The following is a 21,456-nucleotide window of genomic DNA, read 5'->3' as shown; positions in this document are numbered from 1 at the left end:
TACCGGGTAGCATTGTAGTGGAAATGTGTCTCCTACCCATGTCCCACCCGGGTTCGAACCGGGTACAAATTACCGGGTCCGACCCAGGTTGCTAGTGGAAAAGGGGTATTAGTGAACAAATCGTGTCCCAGTTCCATATGATTCCCAATCCTGTATTTGAACATACTAATCATATCACCTCTCAACCTCCGTTTCTCCAGTGAATACATATTCAGCCTGGTTAACCTATCTTTGTATTCTAGCGATTCGAGACCTTTTACTAGCTTAGTCGCCCTTCGCTGTACCTGTTCCAATTCATCTATTCCAATTCTGTAGTAGTACTGCTTAAGGCCAACACCAGTTGCACTACGACACTGACAGTAGTGCTGCGTAACACCAAAACCAGCTGCTGACAGTAGTAGCGCTGTGTAATGCCAACACCAGTTTCTGACAGTAGCAGCACTGCTTAAGGTCCACACCAGTTGCCGAAAGTAGTAGCACTGCCTATACGTAACACCCACACCAGTTGCTGACAGAAGTAGCGTTGTCTATATGTAACACCCACACCAGTTGCAGACAGTAGTAGCGCTGCGTAACGCAAAAACCAGATGCGGACAGTATTGCACTCTCTCTCACACACTTTATTTACCTAAAAATCTGTTTGGCAGCTCATCCTCTCCTCCTTTCATCAGCCCTACTCCCATGTAGCTCCGCCCTCTCATCCCATTCCCCTGCCCCCATTTTGTGTAGCCTCACCTAGCCGTTGTGTGCAGCTCCGCCCCCCTTCCACTCCCTGCAGCCACCACTAAAGTAGTCAAATGGTCTTTGGAGCCGGAAAGGGAGCTTCATGCTGCCAGTGCCGCTGCTTGTCTGTCATGCAGAGTGACAGACAGCGGCAGCCACAGAGAACAGCAGCGGGGATGCAGAGACGGGAGAGCGCCTCTCCTGCCTGATGCCTCCCTGCATCCTCTGCTGAGCACTGGCCCTGAACAGGACAATACGCTAGTCCACCAGGGCCCTTTTTAGTGTTTAAGGTCGCCTGGGGGACACATGGCACCCTGCCCAGCCTGCCAATGTCTGTCAACCAATTTTATGTGTAGACCTAAGCCATGTTGACCTTCAGTGGTCGACCCAATGCACATCGACCTAATGACTGTCTCCCGCTTCTCTACCCAATTGCCCATACAAACTAATCAGTATTTCACTTTAGCTGCGACAGGTACAAGACTAGTACTACTAAAAATGTAATTTATAGATGTCAAAATGAAGCACTAATTTCAGTTATCAGGGTTTTAACAATAACAAAAAAATTAGCAAGTAATATCTTGTTACAATTGCACTTTGTTAGGGTGTGAAGTACTGTATATTAACCCCTGCCTGGTGTCATCGCATGGGATGTGACCACAGGCAGTTGGGCTCAAGTCTGCCCCTAGATCTGGTGCTCCACTTCAACCAGGCATATTGAGAAGCAGCTGCGATTCTGATATTGGCTGTCATACTGCTGACATCACATGCACTTCGTGGGCCATATTCTAGTTCACTCTTTCTGACAAAATCCCTCTTAGATGGACAAAACCATGTGCACTGCAGGGGGGGCAGATGTTACTTGTGCAGGGGGGGGGGGGGGGGGGTGTTAAGTTAAGTGGTTAACAGCCAATTCTTGAAGATGATGTATTGGAACCAGGAACTATGACTTCAGGTGCCAGATTACACTGGAAATGATTTATTAATGTTTAAACACTTGGAACCATAAAAGTCCAAATTACATCACTTTAGCTGTTTTTACCAATTTGTAAAGAAATATAGATCCCAAACCAAACTTCATGATGACTTATAAACAAAACACAGGGGTCTGCACATATCTTTATTGTAAAGCAACCTAACACAAGTACAAACGCAGATCACTACACTCACCGGGTTCCAAAGTCATAACCATTTACATGCATTATACTATTATCTATGTGAAATATGTGCTTTATAAAGGTACTGCATTAGTCAGCCACTGAGATTTAATTTCACCCTGGCAAAAAAGAGGTCCCACTGTATTGATGAATGTAATTTAATAACGATTAGGCTAACTGTTGTATTTATTAATAACCGTTATTTATTTGGCGCCACAAGCAATCCGAAGTGCCCAATCACAGAGTGCTTAAAAAAAATAAGCAAAACAAGAACACAGTGGTGTACAGTTCGAGACAATATAGGACAAGTACAGGATATATAACTTAGTAGCATCAGCAAATACCCCCAAAAATGTATCAGGGTGGCAGAAAACCAAGGATTTGATGATGCCAAAGGGAGTATGGAGTAGATAGTAAAACACATGAGGGAAGAGCATGACATATATATTTATAAAACAACAATTGAAGATTTGTTTTAATTATTTTGGAGTTGAAAAAGTATTTACACTTGAGTCAAAGAGCATGTTATTAAAATAATAGGATTGGGGGTAGGAGATGCAGAAATCAAACCTGTTTCCTTTAAATTCCTCACTGCAAAACATGCACAGCCTTTGGAAACTTGTGTCTGATCTTTCTTGCTGTTGTTGTTCCAAAATATTTTTCTGTTGAACAAAAGAAAACAATATATTATACACTGCTAGAAATTTATTTTAAGGTGTGTACGCATGGTGCAATTTGGTCGCTGAGCGATTTTGGCTTATAATCGCTAAGTGCACCGTTTTAACCAGCGACCAGCAATAATTTTTTACCATAATCGAAGGAGCATGCTCCTGCAGCCAGCGACCATTAAGGGCCATAATTGTTCTCTGCACACTAAAAACACAGGTGATATGGTTGCTCAGTGACCATTTAGCCAGCGTTACTGGCTAATATCACCCCGTGTGTACAGGGCTTAAGAAACATTTAATTAATAGTGGTACACTTTGTTTTACTATGTATACCCAGCTTTTTAGGCATCTATCTACCGGTTTGGGCTACGAAAAAATAATTGGATGGATTACTCACAGTTAGATGCATGCTGAATATATACACTAAGGGGGTCATTCTGGTTGGCTCAAAAAGCAACGTGATTTCGCTGCTTTGTGAGCCTTCTAGCGCCGCCCGCCACCCACCGTTTGCCCGAACACCCGCCATTTGCAATTCTTCCCCGCAGAGCTGTGAATAGATGATTTGCATATACATCCATTTGCACCCTTGCGTGGGTACCCAAAATCAAATGATTTCAGAAGTGCTCGCTAATCTAAGTCACTCCGTGGTAATTTATAACCCTTTCACACTGACAAACATTTCCTGGGTTATTGCACATGAACGCGCATCAGCACGGGAAATTGGTCAGAGTGAAAAGGGTCCTGGTAGATTATGCCAGGTCCAACCCAGGTCTTGACCTGGCGCAGTGTGAATGGGTATCCTGGGTCAACGCAACCCAGATCCCGTTCACTGCACTGTAAAGGAGCCACTGGTAAATGCTGTAATCTGCCAGCGCCACGCCTCCAGATGACATCAGCCGCCCAGCTTTGTGCCGGGCCGGGTGGCTAGTGTGAAAGTGCTTGCAAGCCGGGTCGCACCTGGGACTTTGTACCTGGCTTGCAAATGTTTGCAAGTGTTACAGGGGTAGTAGGTTAGCAGCACCTGCACATATACGCTTGCGCAGATCTTCTTGCAAATTCACAACGGGCGTGAACCAATTACAATCAGGGCTTATATGGACAAAAGTATTGTCACGTCTGACCATTACACCAAAAGGGATTGTAGTGACAATGTATTCAGATACATATACTGTATCATTGTTATAATTATCTTGGTATACTGAAGCATTAAGAACCCTGAGAAACCGCCTCACATACCATTATACCCCCTCCACCTAACAATTGAATATTAAACAAGGCTGGAATTTCACAAACCATCTTATTGGACAGTGCCACGCTTGAAGTCACTGAGCTCTTCAGAACGACCCATTTATATCACAATGTTTGCAAATGGAGACTGCATGGCTAGGTTCTAGATAATATGCACCCGTGGCAAAAGGTCTGAGTGAAACACCTGAATTCAATGATTAACAGGTGTGACCAAATATTTATGTCTATGGCCTATTTCACCCGCTCCAGCTGACGCCGGGTGGCAAAACTCGACACGGCCAAAAGCTGTGCTGTACAAAGTAGTTAAGAATAAACAGCATTGTGTCCTTTCACACGGGATGGCCATGGGCTGGCCAGTGGCTCTCCCGTCCATTGTAAACTTCAACTACAGCTTTTGGCCGTGTGGAGTTTTTACGCGTGTGAAATAAATAAATTATATACATCCGAATGATTCTCTTGGCCACCTTATCAGGAGGCGACTTTCTCGGCTCCTGATTGCCCGCTAGGCGGCCAATAGAATAATTCGGATGAGAGGCGCGGAAGATGAAACATCTCTGCGCCTCTCAAAGTCCGATGGGTACCGGCGGCTGACTACGACGGAGATGAGGGGATCTTCGCCAGAGGACCTGGGTGAGTAGGATTTCCTTCCACAGGACCCCCATGGATTTATTCGGATCCAGGACCCCGGACTCTTCAGCCCTGGAGCCACGGACCAGCCCCGGAACCGGACCCTGGGACCTACCGACGGGCTCAAGATAGGTAAGTATCAGTATGTATGGGCTTTGGATGTATTAAAGTTTTATTTTTAATGGGTGTCAGTGTGTGTTTATTTAACTATTTCTTTTACTGTGGAACTACAAGTGCCAGCGGGCCCTTTAATGCCCCGCATGCTGGGACTTGTGGTTCTCCAAGTCCCAGCATGCGGGGGAGGCTTGCTGGGACTCATAGTTCCATGGTATAAGACAATAGTTTATTATCAATTTTTTACACAAAATATCAGCTCGATGCCCACTGCCCAGGGGCATCGAGGACAGCCCCGGGCTTCAGCATGGGCAGGTAAATTCTGGAGGGGGGGACCCTTTCTTTGGGGGGTCCCCACTCCCCCAGGACCCCTGCCCATGCTGACCGGTCAGGGGGATGAATGCTTTGGCCGGGGGGACTTGTATAAAAAGTCTCCCCCCGGCTGTGGCATTACCCTGCTGGCTGGTTGGGCCCGGTGCTGGTTCTTGAAATACAGGGGGACCCCTACTCATTTTGTCCCCCGTATTTTGGGAACCAGGATCGGCCCTTGAGCCTGGTGCTGGTTTTATAAAATCCAGGGGAGCATTATTTGTTATGCCCCGTGATTTTATGAAACCAGGACCGGCTCTTTGAGCCCAGGGCTGGTTATGCTCAGGAGGGGGGACCTCATGCCGGTTTTTTTTTTTACTCTATTTTTACACCAGAAACATGCACAGATCACAATGATCTGTGCATGTCTCTGACCAATTCGCACAACAGACCCTGGTCTGAAAAAAAAGTGCGATTTATATAGACCAAAAAAGTGCGATTTCCGTTTGCGCATGCCATTAAATAAGCGATTTGTATACTTTTCTGTGTGAAAACATCTGGATGCGAATTCAGTGCAATTTTTTTACGCACTTTTAGAAAGTGTGATTTATTGCCAAAAAAAAAAATGCGAAAAAAGGGCCGTTGCGCACCCTATTAAATGTGCGATTTGGCCAAAAAATGCAAAATCGACATTTTTATGCAAAATTATCCCAAAAAAACAAACATCGACTCCTATTCAATGTCACCCGTTGTCTGGCACTCTATTCTGCATATATTGTCAATTGCCAGGGTGCCTTCCTATGTAGGATACATACACAGCGAAGAAAGTCAGGAGGCACTCCATGGACTTTTAAATAGTGAAATGGTGTGCTTTATTATGTCATATCGACGTTTCAAGGTCCCTAAGACCTTTTCTTCAGTATAACAAAATCAGGTACTACAATCAACTGGTTAATACCAGCAACTCTGGTAGGAGCCAGACTGTGCAGCAGGATGCAATTAGCCAGAGTCTACAGAGCAAATGCACAGGTAGCAGCTAGGCTGCAGACATCATTGAACTGGCAATTTCCCAGGTCTCAACCAAGTATACTTATAGGGCCTGCTGTAAGGTGATAGGCTAGAGTCTGTGATGTCAGCAACAGTGGTAATAGGATTAGCTGAAAGTAATCATGTTACTGAATCCAGAATGGCTGCACCCATACCTGGAGAATGGAGGGAACTCCGGTTTGTATGCAGCGTGGCTACGGCCTGCAGTAATGGTGGAGAACAGTACTCTGGAACACAGGGAGAGACAGCCACAGATGAGACAGGAGAGAGTGCCAAAGTATTGCAGAGAATGCTCCAGTATGGAGCGCAGATGCGCCGAAGAGATGCCAGACTGTCCGCAGCATGCATACCTGGATTCACCCTCCTGGGAGCATAATGCAGAGAAAGCCTTGAGGGACATTTGAGAGGTCGGAAAGTGTTTCTAACACCCCGATTCATGACACACAGCTTTCTATGAGTTATGCTAGTTGTACCAAGATATGGATTGTGATGATTGAATTAGCCTGTTGGTCTACATTAGCAGAATTTATCAGGAGATAAATCTGTACCACCCAACATGAGACTGTCCCGGAGGGACAGAAAACTATCAACGGACATTCCTCTTAATTTATTATTACTGTCCAGAAACAGAGAATTGTGTCCCTTCTGGAATGGGACATTTTGGGAGGTATGCATTCTGGAGAATAAGGGATTGCCACAAATGACAACAATAAGAAATCCTTATTATCAGGGGACATACTGCATATATTAAAGAATATACCCCTAAGCCTTTCAGAGTTGCAATACTGTTGAAGAATATAATTCCACATTCTGTTGTTCGGCCATAAAATGCAGCTGGAAGGATATGTCCCTTTGCGGTGAATATAGTTTAGCTACAGTATATTTTAGCCTATTATAGAAAGCCAGTGGTTACCAAACATGGTCCCCAAGGCAATTAATGGGCCAGGTTTAAAGACATCGATGGCTTGGTATAAATTTGTTAAATCAAATGGAATCAGGTAGTAATTAACTCACCCTCGATACCAAGCATGGATATACTGCGAACCGCATTTGGGAACCTCTGTGTCAAGCAATTAGCCATGAATACACTTTCCTTCATTCCTTTGAAATAAATCTGTGCAAATCCTACCCAGTTTTCTTTCTGGAAGAGCTGATGAAATGCCTTTTAAATTAAAATGGAGTAGAAATAATCCTGTCAATCTCTAAGGCTATGTTTATGCTGTAGCGAATTCCAGAACTGCCCAGAACAGACAAATATCAAACACATAGATGTGGGCAGACAAGCTCATGAAATAGATAGGGTATGTCCTCCTAAATATTATATGTTCCTGCTTCAAATTAAGATTCCCTCTAAATCTTGTCTGGATTGTGGCACTCTTAGCTATTTTATTTTAATGTTTCTTTCCTTAAGATCTAAAGTATACCATTTATTTCTAGGATGAGTTCTTTAGATGGTTGGCTTCTATCTAGATAGTTACGTTATTTTAGGACTCAAAGTGACTCATACTGTTGAAATTCATGCTGTAAAATATCTTTATTTTTTCAATTTGCCACCTTTTCATTTGGTTCTAGGTTATCCTAGAAGTCAAGGCATTAAACCTGTTTCTGATAAACATTTCACAAAGCATCCTGTTTGTTATAAAAATTTCATTATTTATCTTGTACAATAGCCTCCATTACCTTTAAAGGATTGCCACTAAATTATCATAGAATGCAGTAAGAAATCCATAATTTGTTATCATCTCATAGATAATAGCAAGGACAATGCCTCCCAGCCGAAAAGAAAATAATATTGATGGGTCTCTCTCTCAACCTGAAGCCAGAACAATAAAACAGTAAAGTGAGACAACTGTAAAAATAGTTTATAAGGCCATTTCCATCCCCCAGAGAGGCAGAATTATTTTTGTATCGAGGAAAAAAAAAAGGGCAAACTATTAGAACTAAATACAATCACTACTAATAATATCAATCCTCTTCCACTTATACATTATTTCACTAGAAACAAAAAGTGATAGTACCCTTACTAATGAGGTGACTACAAGCTTATAGGGAAAGTTAGATAACCTTCAATAACATAGTAATTAAGGTTTTATTTTATTTATTTATTAACAGTTTCTTATGTAGTGCAGCATACTCCGTTGGAGACAAAAGGAGTCAGTGATACAACAAACAGGGTATTTACAGACAAAAAAGGTAGGAGGGCCCTGCTCGCCATCTTACAAACTATAGGGAAATATGCATTGATAGATAAGGATACTGTATTATTTATTGCATTTATTCCACCAGAATGCAAAGGTTCCTGGTGTGCTGTAAGATACGGTGACCCAGCAGTTTGGCCATGGGACAGGAGGATGCAAAATGTGAAAGAGAGTGGGTGCAGCCTGAAGAAAGTCCTGCAATCAGGTATGGGAGCGAGTAATGAGTGTGGATGAGAGACGCAGGTTGACAAGGGCTTGATAGGACAGGGCTGAATTCAGCTCTGGTCCGATGGTGGGGTCTGCGCATGAGGCATTTGCACTGACAGGTAGCGGGCAGGGGCAGCAGCAAGGGAACGCCCAGCATTTTATGGGAATGCCGGTGTAGATTTGCCTGCTCGGGGCAGGCCGCTGCCATTACATGATATCAGCGTCCGCCCCGTATTTGGCTATCTGTGGTGGAAATAAAAGTCAGTTCAGACTGAATTTTTATCATGAAGTGGAGAGAAATCATATGATGGTCGGTGACCATCGAATGATTTCTCTTCCCTTCGGCTGCATGCGAGGGGATGTGTTCTCGTAACACATCCCCTCACATGCTAGCAAGGGGATGAAAGTGGCTCTGGGGGAATTGGTTTGGTGGGGCAGCCCTGAACGGTTTGCTAGGCTGTGACTGCAGCCTAGCGAACAGGTCTGAATCAGGCCCATAGTTGGACCTGAAAGTACTTGATAATGTCATTTGGGTTGGGCAATAGTTAGGGTACAAGTCTGACAGTAACAAAGGCTCTGTGGCAACAAAGTAACTGCCCCACAGTCCCAGCACCTAGAATGGCATCCTGCAGCCAGGATCTCTGCTGCTATGCCAACCAGTTAGTCCTTTAGATGCTCCAGGTAGGCACTGTACAGCCCCCCAGAGCATCTGGAAGAAACTCTGGGCAGTGCGCATTTATTGGTCTCAATGAACCAGCACCCCCTGTGCCATTATTGTCAGGGAATGTGGTTGGGCACGGTCAAGGCAAAATGCAACCAACTGAAGACACTGGGGCAGATGTATTAAGCCTGGTGAAGAGATAAACTGGAGATAAAGTGGAAGGAGATAACACACCAGCCAATCAGATCCCAACTGTCATATTTCAAACACAGCTGATTGGTTGGTGCGTTATCTCTTCCATGTTATCTCCACTTTATCTCCAGTTTATCTCTTCTCCAGGCTTAATACATCTGCCCCACTGTGTGATATAATGGGAACTTGGGCACATCTTTGAGTCATACAATGTACTAGGGCAACAGTATGGGGAAACAAAGGTATCATGTACTTTGATAAAAGGTCTCATGCACTTTATACATTGTCTGGAGGCTATCTCATTCTGTTTGCTATTGATGCCAACTGCAATAGCAGCAGTCAGTGGGAGATACTTGCCGATTTTAACATTTCACACTAATATGTTCATGGGCTCACTGTGTCTGCTGCAGTGTATTATTATGAATGCTGCTTGTGACAACAATCTACAATAGAGAATGCTGCCTGAACTGAAATTTCCTTGTGACCCTGATTCTATATACGATTACACCACCTTGTATTTATTTATTGCTTACTTATGCAGAGCCTGCACTCATTCTCCTGCTTATACCATCTACTGACAATTCTCTTATTGCCTATATACTTCACATCTGGTTTGGCTCATGCCTGCTGTGCCTCTGTCAGTATTGCTCGTCTATGACAAATTGTGCTATTTTTAAAATGTATGTATTGAAATGTTTTCACAGAATAGCAGCTTATTCGGCTCTTTACAATTATAAATAAACAATAATGAAATAAAAGACATGTTAGGATATTCAATTACTTGTTGTAAATATCCCCCCCCACTAAGAAAATAGTAAAAAAAAAAAAAAAGGTACTCTTTACCTAGAACGGCGCCCGTCGCGGGCATCGCGGGTACATTTAAGTATGGCCGCGACGCGACCGACGCGATGCCCGCGATTTCCCATTGAAACCAATGTTAAACATGGAAATCGTGTCGGTCGCGTCGCGGCCGGCCATAAATGTACCCGCGATGCCCGCGACGCGATGCTCCCGATTTCCCATAGGAATCAATGTTAAAAGGCGCGATGGACCCGATTTTACTGTTAAATGGCTCAATCCACCCGATTTGGCCATAGGAATCAATGTTAAATGGGCCACAGAGCCCATTAACCCTTAAATGTCCCCCCCAATTTTTAACGCCACCCCACGATCCACGCGAACCCGAAGCGTGGCGAGCGCAGCGTGCCCGCGAGGGGCGGCGGTACGCGTCCTCCGACCTTTTCATGCCCTACTATCCACGTCGGCGTGGTGTGAGAATATAATAGTGTGGCGAGCGCAGCGAGCCACCGAGCCCGAAGCGTGGCGAGCGCAGCGAGCCCCGCGAGGGGACGCGGATACCTTCACAGTTATGCGCGTCCCCTCGCGGGCTTCACAGGTGTCCGTGGCGAGGCGGACACCTGTGAAGCCCGCGAGGGGACGCGTCTACCTGTGAAGGTATCCGCGTCCCCTCGCCACGCTTCGGGCTCGGTGGCTCGCTGCGCTCGCCACACTATTATATTCTCACACCACGCCGACGTGGATAGTAGGGCATGAAAAGGTCGGAGGACGCGTACCGCCGCCCCTCGCGGGCTCGCTGCGCTCGCCACGCTTCGGGTTCGCGTGGATCGTGGGGTGGCGTTAAAAATTGGGGGGGACATTTAAGGGTTAATTGTGCTTATTTGGGCTCTGTGGCCCATTTAACATTGATTCCTAGGGCCAAATCGGGTCCATTGAGGCATTTAACACTCAAATCGCGGTCAATCAGCCTTTTTAACATTGTTTCCTATGGGAAAATCGCGGTCATCGCGGCCATCCCGATTTACCCGCGATGCCCGCGATTTTTACCCCCGATCACCGCGATTTCAATCGCTGGCGCCGTTCTAGGTAAAGAGTACCAAAAAAAAAAAACCAGGGTGTTTCTCAAGTTTTGTCTGTTTATTATCAGGCAATTTTTAATACCCCCTCCTGTTTTCAAGCTAAAACACACCGGATCCAAGTTTTCGGAATTGAGGCGCCCACAAGGGGTCTGTTACCGCAGATTTTTTTCTCCTGGAGGGGACAAAATACTGTGGATAACTGAAAATCCTTGGTTTACATTTGTATAATGAGTGAGAAAGTTTGTCTGTCCTTTATGCAGTACCTAGTTCCAACGAATTTGGAATGGTGGTGTAGCTTGTCCAGAATTACATTTTTAGGTTTCAGCTTCATTAGAGCCACACACGGTCACTCCCCCTATACATAAAATCCTAGGCTTACCATACTAACCTAGTGTTCATTCTAGCACCCGCCATCTTTGAAAACCCATGCAGTTCCACTTCCCTGCCTGGGGTGTCGCTATCTGCTGTGGTGTTTCTAGCACAGGTCTGGTTTGCATAGAAGCACTACACAGGTCTGGTTTGCATAGAAGCACTGCAGCAGACAGCGACACCCCAGGCAGGGAAGAGGAACTGCATTGGTTTTCAAAGATGGCGGGTGCTAGAATGAACACTACTAACCCATTAAACTGGTACACTCGTAAATTACACAGGTTCTGTGGCTGGCTTAATTAAAGGCTGCATTTCATATTAGAACCTGAGTTAGCAATAGAACCCGTGCAACTCATAAGTGTCCTAGTTAAAGGAACAGTATAGTAAACCTATAATATACACATCCTGCCACACACTCACATATATTGTATGCATACTGTCACACTCTTTGGCGATACCAGGGATAACAGCTGGAATCTAACTTAAGGGCATGCTAGTCTCTCATAGCCCCCACCCCATCTCCTCCATGGAGGCTGTTTTACAAAGAAAATCATCCTGGAAATGGAATTAAAATAAATACATTGTTGGGGTTAAAGCTGGTTTAGACCAATAAGGAGTGATGCAAGTTAATGAAATCATGACAAAACTTAACCCTTTGGGCAGTATTCAATGCGGGAGTGAGCGGATGGCAAGGGGGTTAGACGGCGTTGATCGCAGAAAACCAGTGATCCTCGCTGTTTAACCCCCGAGTCGGCTGCTCACCCTATTCTACGTTCATTTTAAGTGGATATTTTAAACATTTCTCACAGAGATGTTGGTACTCAAAGGTTAAAGTAAGTACAGATGGGCTCGCTCTCATTAGAGAGCCCGCTCTCTGCCCCTCCGCCAGAGTCTGCCAGAATGGGGTTTGCACACCCCATTCTGTTGGAAGCCCCTGAAGCCGTTTCCAGCCGCTGCCCATCTCTCTGAAGCGGAGACGAGCAGGGAAGCACCCGGTCCCTGCCACCTTGCTGATGGGACGCCCAAGCGAGTTAGCCACTCACGCATCCCCATCTGCCAGCCACGCCCCCCGCCAGCGCTATGCATATGTCGTGATGGTAGGCTGGCTCCATCTTTAGTGGTCTTGAATGGATTTTCACAGGGAACAGAATGAAAACCAAGTGGGCATAGGTTTCATCATAGTTGCTTAAAATCGGTTGCATCATATAAATACATTTTGTAAGAATTTCAGATATTAATAATTAGATAAATGCAACCAAAATATGCTACAGCATAGCACTGAATATTATGCCAACAATTAAAATGATAAAAAATTGCAAAGAAAATATTAAAATAAAAAGATAATCATTGCAGGCTTGCAAAACAGTACATACTGAATTATCAAAGTAATACCAAAGATGGACAGCAGATGGAGTTATCAGAACTCCTATAGTCTGTAAAATCGGAAGTCAAAATATACACTATATATACACTATTAATGCAAAAGAAAAAAACATAGCATATATATGCAAACAAAATATATATATATAGAACATAGCACACAGAGCTACCAAAATATAATACAAGTGTCTTTAATAGATTTTCCACAAGCTATAGTTAAATGCCACTAATGTGCTCCTCTATGTACATACAGCATTACATTACAAGCTTTACACATTGGGTCTCATTCATGTTTGTAAGTAAAGCAAAAAAATCAATCAACTGGGCAAAACCATGTTCCACTGCAGGTTGTACAAACGTAACATGTGCGAGCAAGAGTTAGATTTGGGTGGGTTATATTTTTTCTTTGCAGGGTAAATGCTGGCTGCTTTTGCATGTAGAGAAAGCTTTAACTTTGACACTGCAATTTAAATTTCAGTTTTAACACGTAGCACCAAATCTAAATCTCTTGGCACAGTCTGTCACACCTTCAGTGCAACATGGTTTTAACCCAGTTGCTTGCTTTTTTGCCTTACTTACACGCATAAATCAAGCTCACTATTCAGGAGTGGGAGACGTGAGCATGACAGCAATAGTGGAGCTTTGGTATCAAATGAAACCTACTATTCCTTCCTTTGATGTATATCCTGGTAAAACCAAGCATATTCAACCAGGACATTATTGTGACATGACTGTGAGCTTGGACGTTTTTTCTTTCTAAACATCCATTTTCTTTACGGATAGCGACTTTCTAGTTTTGAATGCAACCATACATTTAAAAAGGTATATTTGAAAACCAAAATTGACTTTCCCTGAGCCTGACTATTCCCTGCTCCCTGTATAAAGATGCAGGTGTTCTGTTTAACCCATAATGTGACAAGTTAATACAATTAGGTGTAAGTTTGGTCCCACAAGATGTTCTCATGGTGAACTCCCATTGTGAAATACATTTCCAACTCCTTTCCAGAGTTGCAATGATTTTCTAGATGAAATTCATGTTTTTTTGGGGTGCACATCCCTATCTCAGTGAAAAAGGCTTCTTCTAATGAATAATGAATGCACCTGAGGGGTTTAAATAGCATAATGATATGCCAGTTTTCAGGTAAATATTTCTAAAACCTCTAAATCTGGGCTAACTGATAAGGTACTGGTTATTATGATTATTATTATAATTTTATTTATAAGGCGCCACAAGTGTTTTACAGCGCCGTACAAAGGAACAATACAGGGAGACAAAACTTGGCATAACATTGAATAAATAACAAAAATACAGTACAAATAAAGAGCGCCACAGATCAATACACATTACAGCTTAAATGTAAGTAGTGAGGACCCAATCAACATACAACTAGAGGCTTGAGGCCAATGATGGAGATGAGTATGAAGATGGTCACTGAGTGTTGGAGTATAGGAGAGCTGTGAGTGAAATGTTAAGAGAAGTGGGCTTTGACAACAGGAGGGAAGAGGGCCCTACTCGGAGGAGCTTACAATCTAGTAGGAAGGGGAGACAGACAGATTACAAGAGGTGCAAGCGAGGGGGTGGTGGTTAGATAGCAGGATGTAAACAGGCAAGGGGTCGGAGAACCAGCTGGTTTATGCAGTGGAAGGGTACGCTTTGATGAATAGGTGAGTTTTCAGTGCCCGTTTGAAGCTTTGCAAGGTCGGGGAGAGTCTAATGAAGCGAGGGAGTGCGTTCCACTGAAGGGGAGCAGCACGGGCAAAGTCCTGTACTCTAGCATGGGAAGCAGTGATCTGGGTGGAGGAGAGACGACAGTCGTCAGCCGACCGTAGAGGGCGGGAGGGTGTATGAATGGAGATGAGGTTAGAGATATATGGAGCAATGGAATTAGAGATGGCCCTGTATGTGAGTGTGAGGTGTTTGAAGAGGATTCTGTAGGGGAATGGAAGCCAGTGCAGATTTTGTTGAAGGGGAGTAGCAGAGTTAGAGCGGCGGGAAAGGAAGATAAACCTGGCTGCAGCATTGAGGACAGATTGGAGAGGAGCTAGTTGGGATTGAGCGAGGCCAGTGAGAAGAGCATTACAGTAGTCAAGCCGTGAGATGACTAAGATGATCAGCTTAGTTGCACTCTGTGAGAGAAAGGGCCTGATGCGAGCAATGTTGCGTAACTGGAACCGGCAAGAATGGGCCAGGGCTTGGATGTGGGGTGCAAAGGAGAGGGAGGAGTCAAGAGTGACACCCAGGCAGCGGAGTTGGGGAACAGGGGAGATGATGGTGTCGTTAACAGTGATAGAGATATTAGTAGGGGGCATAGCTCTGGGTGGGGGAAAGCTATAGCTGGTTGAGCTATTGTATTGGTGGGAGAGGGGTATTTGAACTTCATAATGGTTTATTAATTTTTTTTACAAAATGTGTAAAAAACACTGAAACAACACTGAAAAATTTACTATGCAGATGCTATAAAGACCGTAAATAGATGAAAACTTGCTGACTATAATTTTTCAACCATTAATAAAAAAGTTAACAGGTCATAGTTTTGTAGAAAAGTTGTGCGGCGTTGCCCTGACTACAGAGAATTGGCATTCCTAATTGGAATTTGCATTTCATGGATGCTATTCAAGCAATGTATGCATGCTGCATGAAATAAACTTGCTTTTGTAATCTCAAACCTACTGTAATTGAATTGACTCCTAGGAGCATTCAGAAAGGTAGGAGGTGAATGACCAGATATAAGTGCTGCACAGTCCAAGGATATGGAGAAAGACAGTATGCTAAACAAGCAGAGAGGTCAAGGAGCATGAGCAGGCAAAAGCAGCCCTTTGACTTGGATATGAGTATATAATGGATCACTTGAGGTTGTCCTGGTGGAGGACAGAGGGTGTTAACTTGATTTCAATAGGGTCAAGAAGTGTAATTAAAGGGAAGGTAAATCAACTGGTTGTTTAACAGCCACTAGAGCAGTTTGGAAACAAAAGGACAGAAATGATAATAGATGGAGAGAGGCAAAATTCAGAGATGGGGTGAAATGTAATAGGATGAGAGATTCAGAAAGTGAGAGATTTGCTAAGAAATCTCCAATTTTTTTAAAGTGGCAATCATTTACACTGCAAATTCAAACTTCTTTTGCAGTGTAAATGATTGAGGTGATCAACCTCTATGGGGGATACACAAGCACAAGCAGTACTTCAGTTATAAGGTTATAAGTATACAACCTTTATTAATATTTAATTTTTTATCATATACATCTCAGTACACTTAATGTATTTACAAGTACTACAACTATTAATTGTAATTTGATTATTGCACAATTTTGCCTTTATATTTTAAGTAATAAATTTTTTTATTTTTATTTTAATACTCAATTGATCCATATTTTAGTGCAACACCGTTATAGCTTATTAGCAGATTTACACCTTAAATGAATGAGAAAGAAAATGTATTTTCAACTCCCTACACCCCCCCCCAAGTCAGTAAATTACAATCCTTTCTCCTCCACCCTGATCCCTGCTTTGCATGCGCACATCCAAGAATTTGCCCATGTTGCTCCCTTCACTGGAGCAAGCTCCCTTGCTCCATCAGACCTTGCAAAGGTCTCCCTGACTCGAGCTTACTTCTTACCATCAGGCCACTTTGCTTGTGCCTCATGTCACTTCTCTGTCCCTCTAGATTGTAAGCTCCTTGGAGCAGGGTCCTCTTCCCTCCTTTTGTCAAATACAGCCATATCCTACTCAGCAAAAGTCTATACCTGCATCTCTTCTTACTTTTAATCACTCATGTCTTCCAATAGCGGCCCACCCCTATGCAGGGCTGCTACCCTACATCTTAGCTGTATTGTGTATGAGAATTGTTATGCTATCTATTACCTGTGCTCTTCTTTAGTTTTTCAGTTACTGTATGTTAAGTTCTCTGTATTGTTCGAATGTGTGCCATTATGTACAGTGCTGCAAACCACTTGTGGCACCTTATAAATAAAATAATAACAACAACAACAACAACAACAACAACAACAACAACATCTGAGATAAATGTTGCAGGGAGTCCTGTTTTCTATTATATAGAAAGCACAAATTATACAAGTTATTAAGCAGATAAGTAAAACCATGTTGCACTGCAGGTGGTCAGAATAAAAATGTGTAAGAATATTTAGCTTTGAGAGGGATATGATCAAGCATAAATCTAATGCAGTATAAAAATGAAGCTGCCCAGCATTTGTTTGTTACATGCATAAGCAGCCAATATTTACTCTGCATGCAAAAACAAAAACAATAAATGTATTTGAACCCCTTGCATTGCAAGATGCTGTAGCAAGAAAGCAGTATTATACTGGTTGATGCTGCTGGTTTTGCTAAGCAGATCTGTCTATTTTGAACTTGACCCCAGTTTTTAAATTGCCTGTAAATGGGCAGATTTTAGAATTCCAACTCGATATGGGACCAATTTTGCAGCAAGCTGACCTGATGAAATAAGAGCTTTATGATCAATCTCTCATTCGCATTACATTATTTTTTGTTCCCTACAAATAATTGTTGTTATCTTAAAATACTTGACAATATTTATACAAGCACTGCAATGTTGCATGCCAGTAGAAACAGTTGTTACTATTGTACAAAATACTGAAACTGTTATTAAACATATGCAAATGGTCACATCCCAAGTAAATGCAAAGCAAATGAAGTTTTGCATAATTTTTCTTTTAAATTTCACTCAAACAGAAAGTTATTCCTGATGACTGATCAAAAAAATGAGCTGTCTGTTGCCATAGGTAACCAAGTTTGGCTAGACAGCTTCCACTATCTTGACACTGGAAGCAGCTGGCTGCAATTTAATGTAGAAATAGAATATGTTTAAACAAGACTCGGTTGTTAAACTCAGGATCCAGAGCAGAGGTATGATATGTAAAACGTGTGCTGAATGTTTTTCTGCGGCTGACACTATAAGACCTACGCATAGTTAAATTTAGCAGCAGGATATCTACTAAAAAGTTTACCATGCATTTCCTTGAGTCATGCAGAGACACAACCACCCACTGATTTAAAATACTGCTGGTCTAAATGTGTAATACGCTAATTTCCACCATTATTGAAAAACTTTTCCAGCTAATTTAGGTGTACAAATTAAGATCTTAATTTTAATTTAGTATCAGAGCAAAATACATGTATGTGTATATATATATATATATATATATATATATATATATATATATATATATATATATACACACACACTCACATACATATACACACATACATACATATATTGATGAATTGTATTAAAAGTTCTTGATGCTTAATTGCACCATCATTCTTCAAAATTCTCACAACAAAACCCTTATTATATACAGTTAACCTAAAGAATGTACTTCTCCACACTGTTTTATACAGATGGACAGATTTGATGTAACCCTTAAAAAAAGATAACAGACAATTGGATTATATTGATTTTTAAAACTATTGCCTTTCTTAAATTTGCACACATTTCAATCTTCTAATGATCCATCACACAGCCTAGTTAAATGGAAAAAAAAATATGACTCTGCTGTTTGGTATCACTGTGTGCACCACACTAAACATGGACCAGTGAAACCAAAGGAGAAAATTATAAGCATGTTAAAAAGTAAAGGCTATATGGCCATCTCTAGCTTGATATTCCAGTAACTACAGATGTAAATATTGAGGGTTATTCTAATTTCTTCGGGCCAATGTTTTGCCACAGGGTGCAAGCGGGCATGTCATGTTCGCCATTCCGCTCGTACCTAGCAGTGTGGCCAGGGGGTATGGGTTGGCAGTGGGGTACACAGCCCATGAGAACACCCAGCGCTTCATGTCATGCAAATCGCCTGGTGACGCGGGTGTGGGCAGTTGATTTCAGCGGATGTCAGCTGCCCGTCTGCTTCCCGGACAGGGTGCTCGTAGATCAGAGACACCATACAGGTGTCTCTGATGTGTGAGCAGGGGTGCCGAGGGGGGGGGGGGGGAGCAGGTACAGTTTACGCCTGTCAGGGAGGCCCGGGTCTGGACACAAAGTTTTTTGTAGACCCTGGCAGAGCAGTTTAATCCCATGGCAAAGAACATGTTGACCCCTGCCAGAGCATGTTAACCCCTGGAAGAGCATGTAACTCCGGGCAGAGCATGTAACTCCGGGCAGAGCATGTAACTCCGGGCAGAGCATGTAACTCCGGGCAGAGCATGTAACTCCGGGCAGAGCATGTAACTCCGGGCAGAGCATGTAACTCCGGGCAGAGCATGTAACTCCGGGCAGAGCATGTAACTCCGGGCAGAGCATGTAACTCCGGGCAGAGCATGTAACTCCGGGCAGAGCATGTAACTCCGGGCAGAGCATGTACCTTTGGGCAGAGCATGTAACTCCGGGCAGAGCATGTAACCCATGGCAGAGCAGGTTAATCCCATGGCAAAGAGCATGTTAATCCCATGGCAAAGAGCATGTTAATCCCATGGCAAAGAGCATGTTAATCCCCTGGCAGAGCATGTTAACCCCTGGCAGAGCAGGTTAACCCCTGGCAGAGCATTTAACTCTGGGCAGAGCATGTTGTACCGGGGCCCAGGATTTCTCTTGGCGGCCCTGTGTGAGAGCACTGGAGAAATCATTTGATTTCTCCCCCACCATCAAGGCTACGAATGGATGATTATGCAAATCATCCATTCGCAGCCGTGCGGGGGATTGCAAGTTCGAGGGGGGGTGTTTAGTCCACACACGCGCAGCATTGCGTGTGGACCAGAATACGGTCCATTATTAAGAAGTTTAAAGTCCGTGGGTCAGTAGCCAACATCCCTGGATCAAGGTGAAAAAGGGCTGCCTGATAGCCCGAAACGCATTGGTGGGAGGAGAGGAAGCCTGGGAAGCTTGTGGTACCTTGCTGAAAATCATCTTAAGCCTTGTTTGGGGAACCCTTCCATCCGGATAGGAGGGCGCCCTGATTTATCACAAGCACTTAGCCTTCCCCTTTTTTTACTCTTATTTATTTTGGGATTTTTAAACTTGGATTTTAACACTTGCTGTTTATCTTATCTTGGAAATAAAAACAATTTGTATGGTGAGCTGGACTCGATCATTTGATGTACCCGGTGGAGACGTTTCCAGTTAAAGAAACCTTTTGAGGAACATAGGGCACTGACCCTCAGTGAGTTAGCATTCTTATGGTCACCCGCTGAGGAGACCCGGTTAATCTTACAGTGTTCATCTATTCGTCAGAAATCAGAAGATTTAAAGTCAGCAGTGTCCTATTGTAAACTACTAGACAGAAAGGATACCAAGTAGAAAAGTCAGTATACCAGGCCAGCGAATTGTTCTGATTAAAGGGGATACAGCACCTATGATTGTCCATTGTGTATTGTATTGGTCCTAAGATTTACGGAGTCTTGTGGAGGATCAAGGGTTGCAGTATTTGGGCGCAGTCATTATTCTTTTATTTTGTATTGCTATGGGACATTGAATCCTGCCTGGCGATATGCTCTCAAGCAAAGTGAAAATGGGCCAGGGTCAGGGCTGTCGGGATGGATCAACAGTTGTGACTCGGGATTATCCCCCTAAATCAACAATTTTGCAGACAATTGCAATAATAATGTTCCAACTTTTGAACAAGTCGTTTCTGCAGCAGCAAGATTGAATAGGCCCTGGCTGATATATATTTATTGGACATATTGGCCAGCATTGAATACCCCTGAAGTGTTACTGCACTATTTTCCACAGTTACAAGGTGAGTAGTACAGGAACGCTGCTCTGGGCCGCTACTCACCAGCCTCTCCTGCTGGAGCTCTTCCCGTAAGACTCTGTCTTCTTGGAGAACATCACACAGGAGAAAGTAGTTTTCTTGCTGTTCTAAGTGTTGATGGAAACATATAAAAATGATATAAACACACAAACTGGTTTACTTCCACAAGATAAAAATGTCACACAAAACTATATATATTATTTAACATACTGTATACCAAAGTTCAATGTAAACAAGGAAAAATTAAAAAAAGGCAGACATTGGCATTCCTCTCCAGAGGTGGAAACTTTGAAAAGGGGAACATACAACATGTTGGTGTCAGAGTGGTCAAATGAAAATGAAAGCAGGCAGGCATCTAGAATAAAATACTGTGGCGATACACACATTTCATGCTATGCATATATATATATATATATATATATATATATATATATATATATATATATATATATTCAGGGTTGCCAACTTTTGCGCTGGAGCGCAGCCAGTTCTTTGACGCAGGTGGGCGGGGTGGCTGATGGGGAATAGAAAGGGGCGAAATTTGGGTGGAGCCACCGCGATATGCCATATTTTGGGGGTGTGGCCAGTGCCATAGCATCCTCCTGCCCATGCCACCTCACCCCCCCCCCCCCCCACAGTGCAATGCCGGTATTGCATGCATTGCACTGTAGGGGGGTGGGGCGCCAATGACGCGAATGTGCAATTTGATCCCACGGACCCGCCCGCTGACGGAAGGTGTGTGGGAGACTGGCAGAAATCCGGGAGGCTTGCCCCCCTTTTCGAAGGGGGTGGGAGGGGGTCCCAATTTCCAGAACCCTCCCGGCCATTCTGGGAGGGTAGGCAACCCTGATATATATATCTATATATATATAGATATATATATATATACAGTCACAGTTTGGGTGAGCACACCTTAAGTAAGACTCACATGGGGTGCCATCGCCTGGATTCT

General features: G+C 43.4%; 1 protein-coding gene across 1 annotated transcript in view; it reads right to left on the bottom strand.

Annotated features, from left to right (window-relative positions):
• Positions 1–21,456, bottom strand: part of ZNF277 (zinc finger protein 277) — an 80,957-nt gene that overhangs the window by 22,294 nt on the left and 37,207 nt on the right. Inside the window, exons 4-5 of the mRNA XM_083182742.1 lie at positions 20,529–20,611; positions 2,451–2,542 (exon numbers count right to left, since the gene is read on the bottom strand). Of these exons, the coding sequence (XP_083038868.1) occupies positions 2,451–2,542; positions 20,529–20,611 (175 nt within the window). The remainder of the gene's footprint in view (positions 1–2,450; positions 2,543–20,528; positions 20,612–21,456) is intronic.

The sequence above is a fragment of the Crinia signifera genome, chromosome 4, assembly GCF_055691185.1.
Source record: "Crinia signifera chromosome 4, ASM5569118v1, whole genome shotgun sequence".
Lineage (NCBI taxonomy): Eukaryota > Metazoa > Chordata > Amphibia > Anura > Myobatrachidae > Crinia > Crinia signifera.
This window is presented reverse-complemented; position numbering and strand designations above follow the sequence as displayed.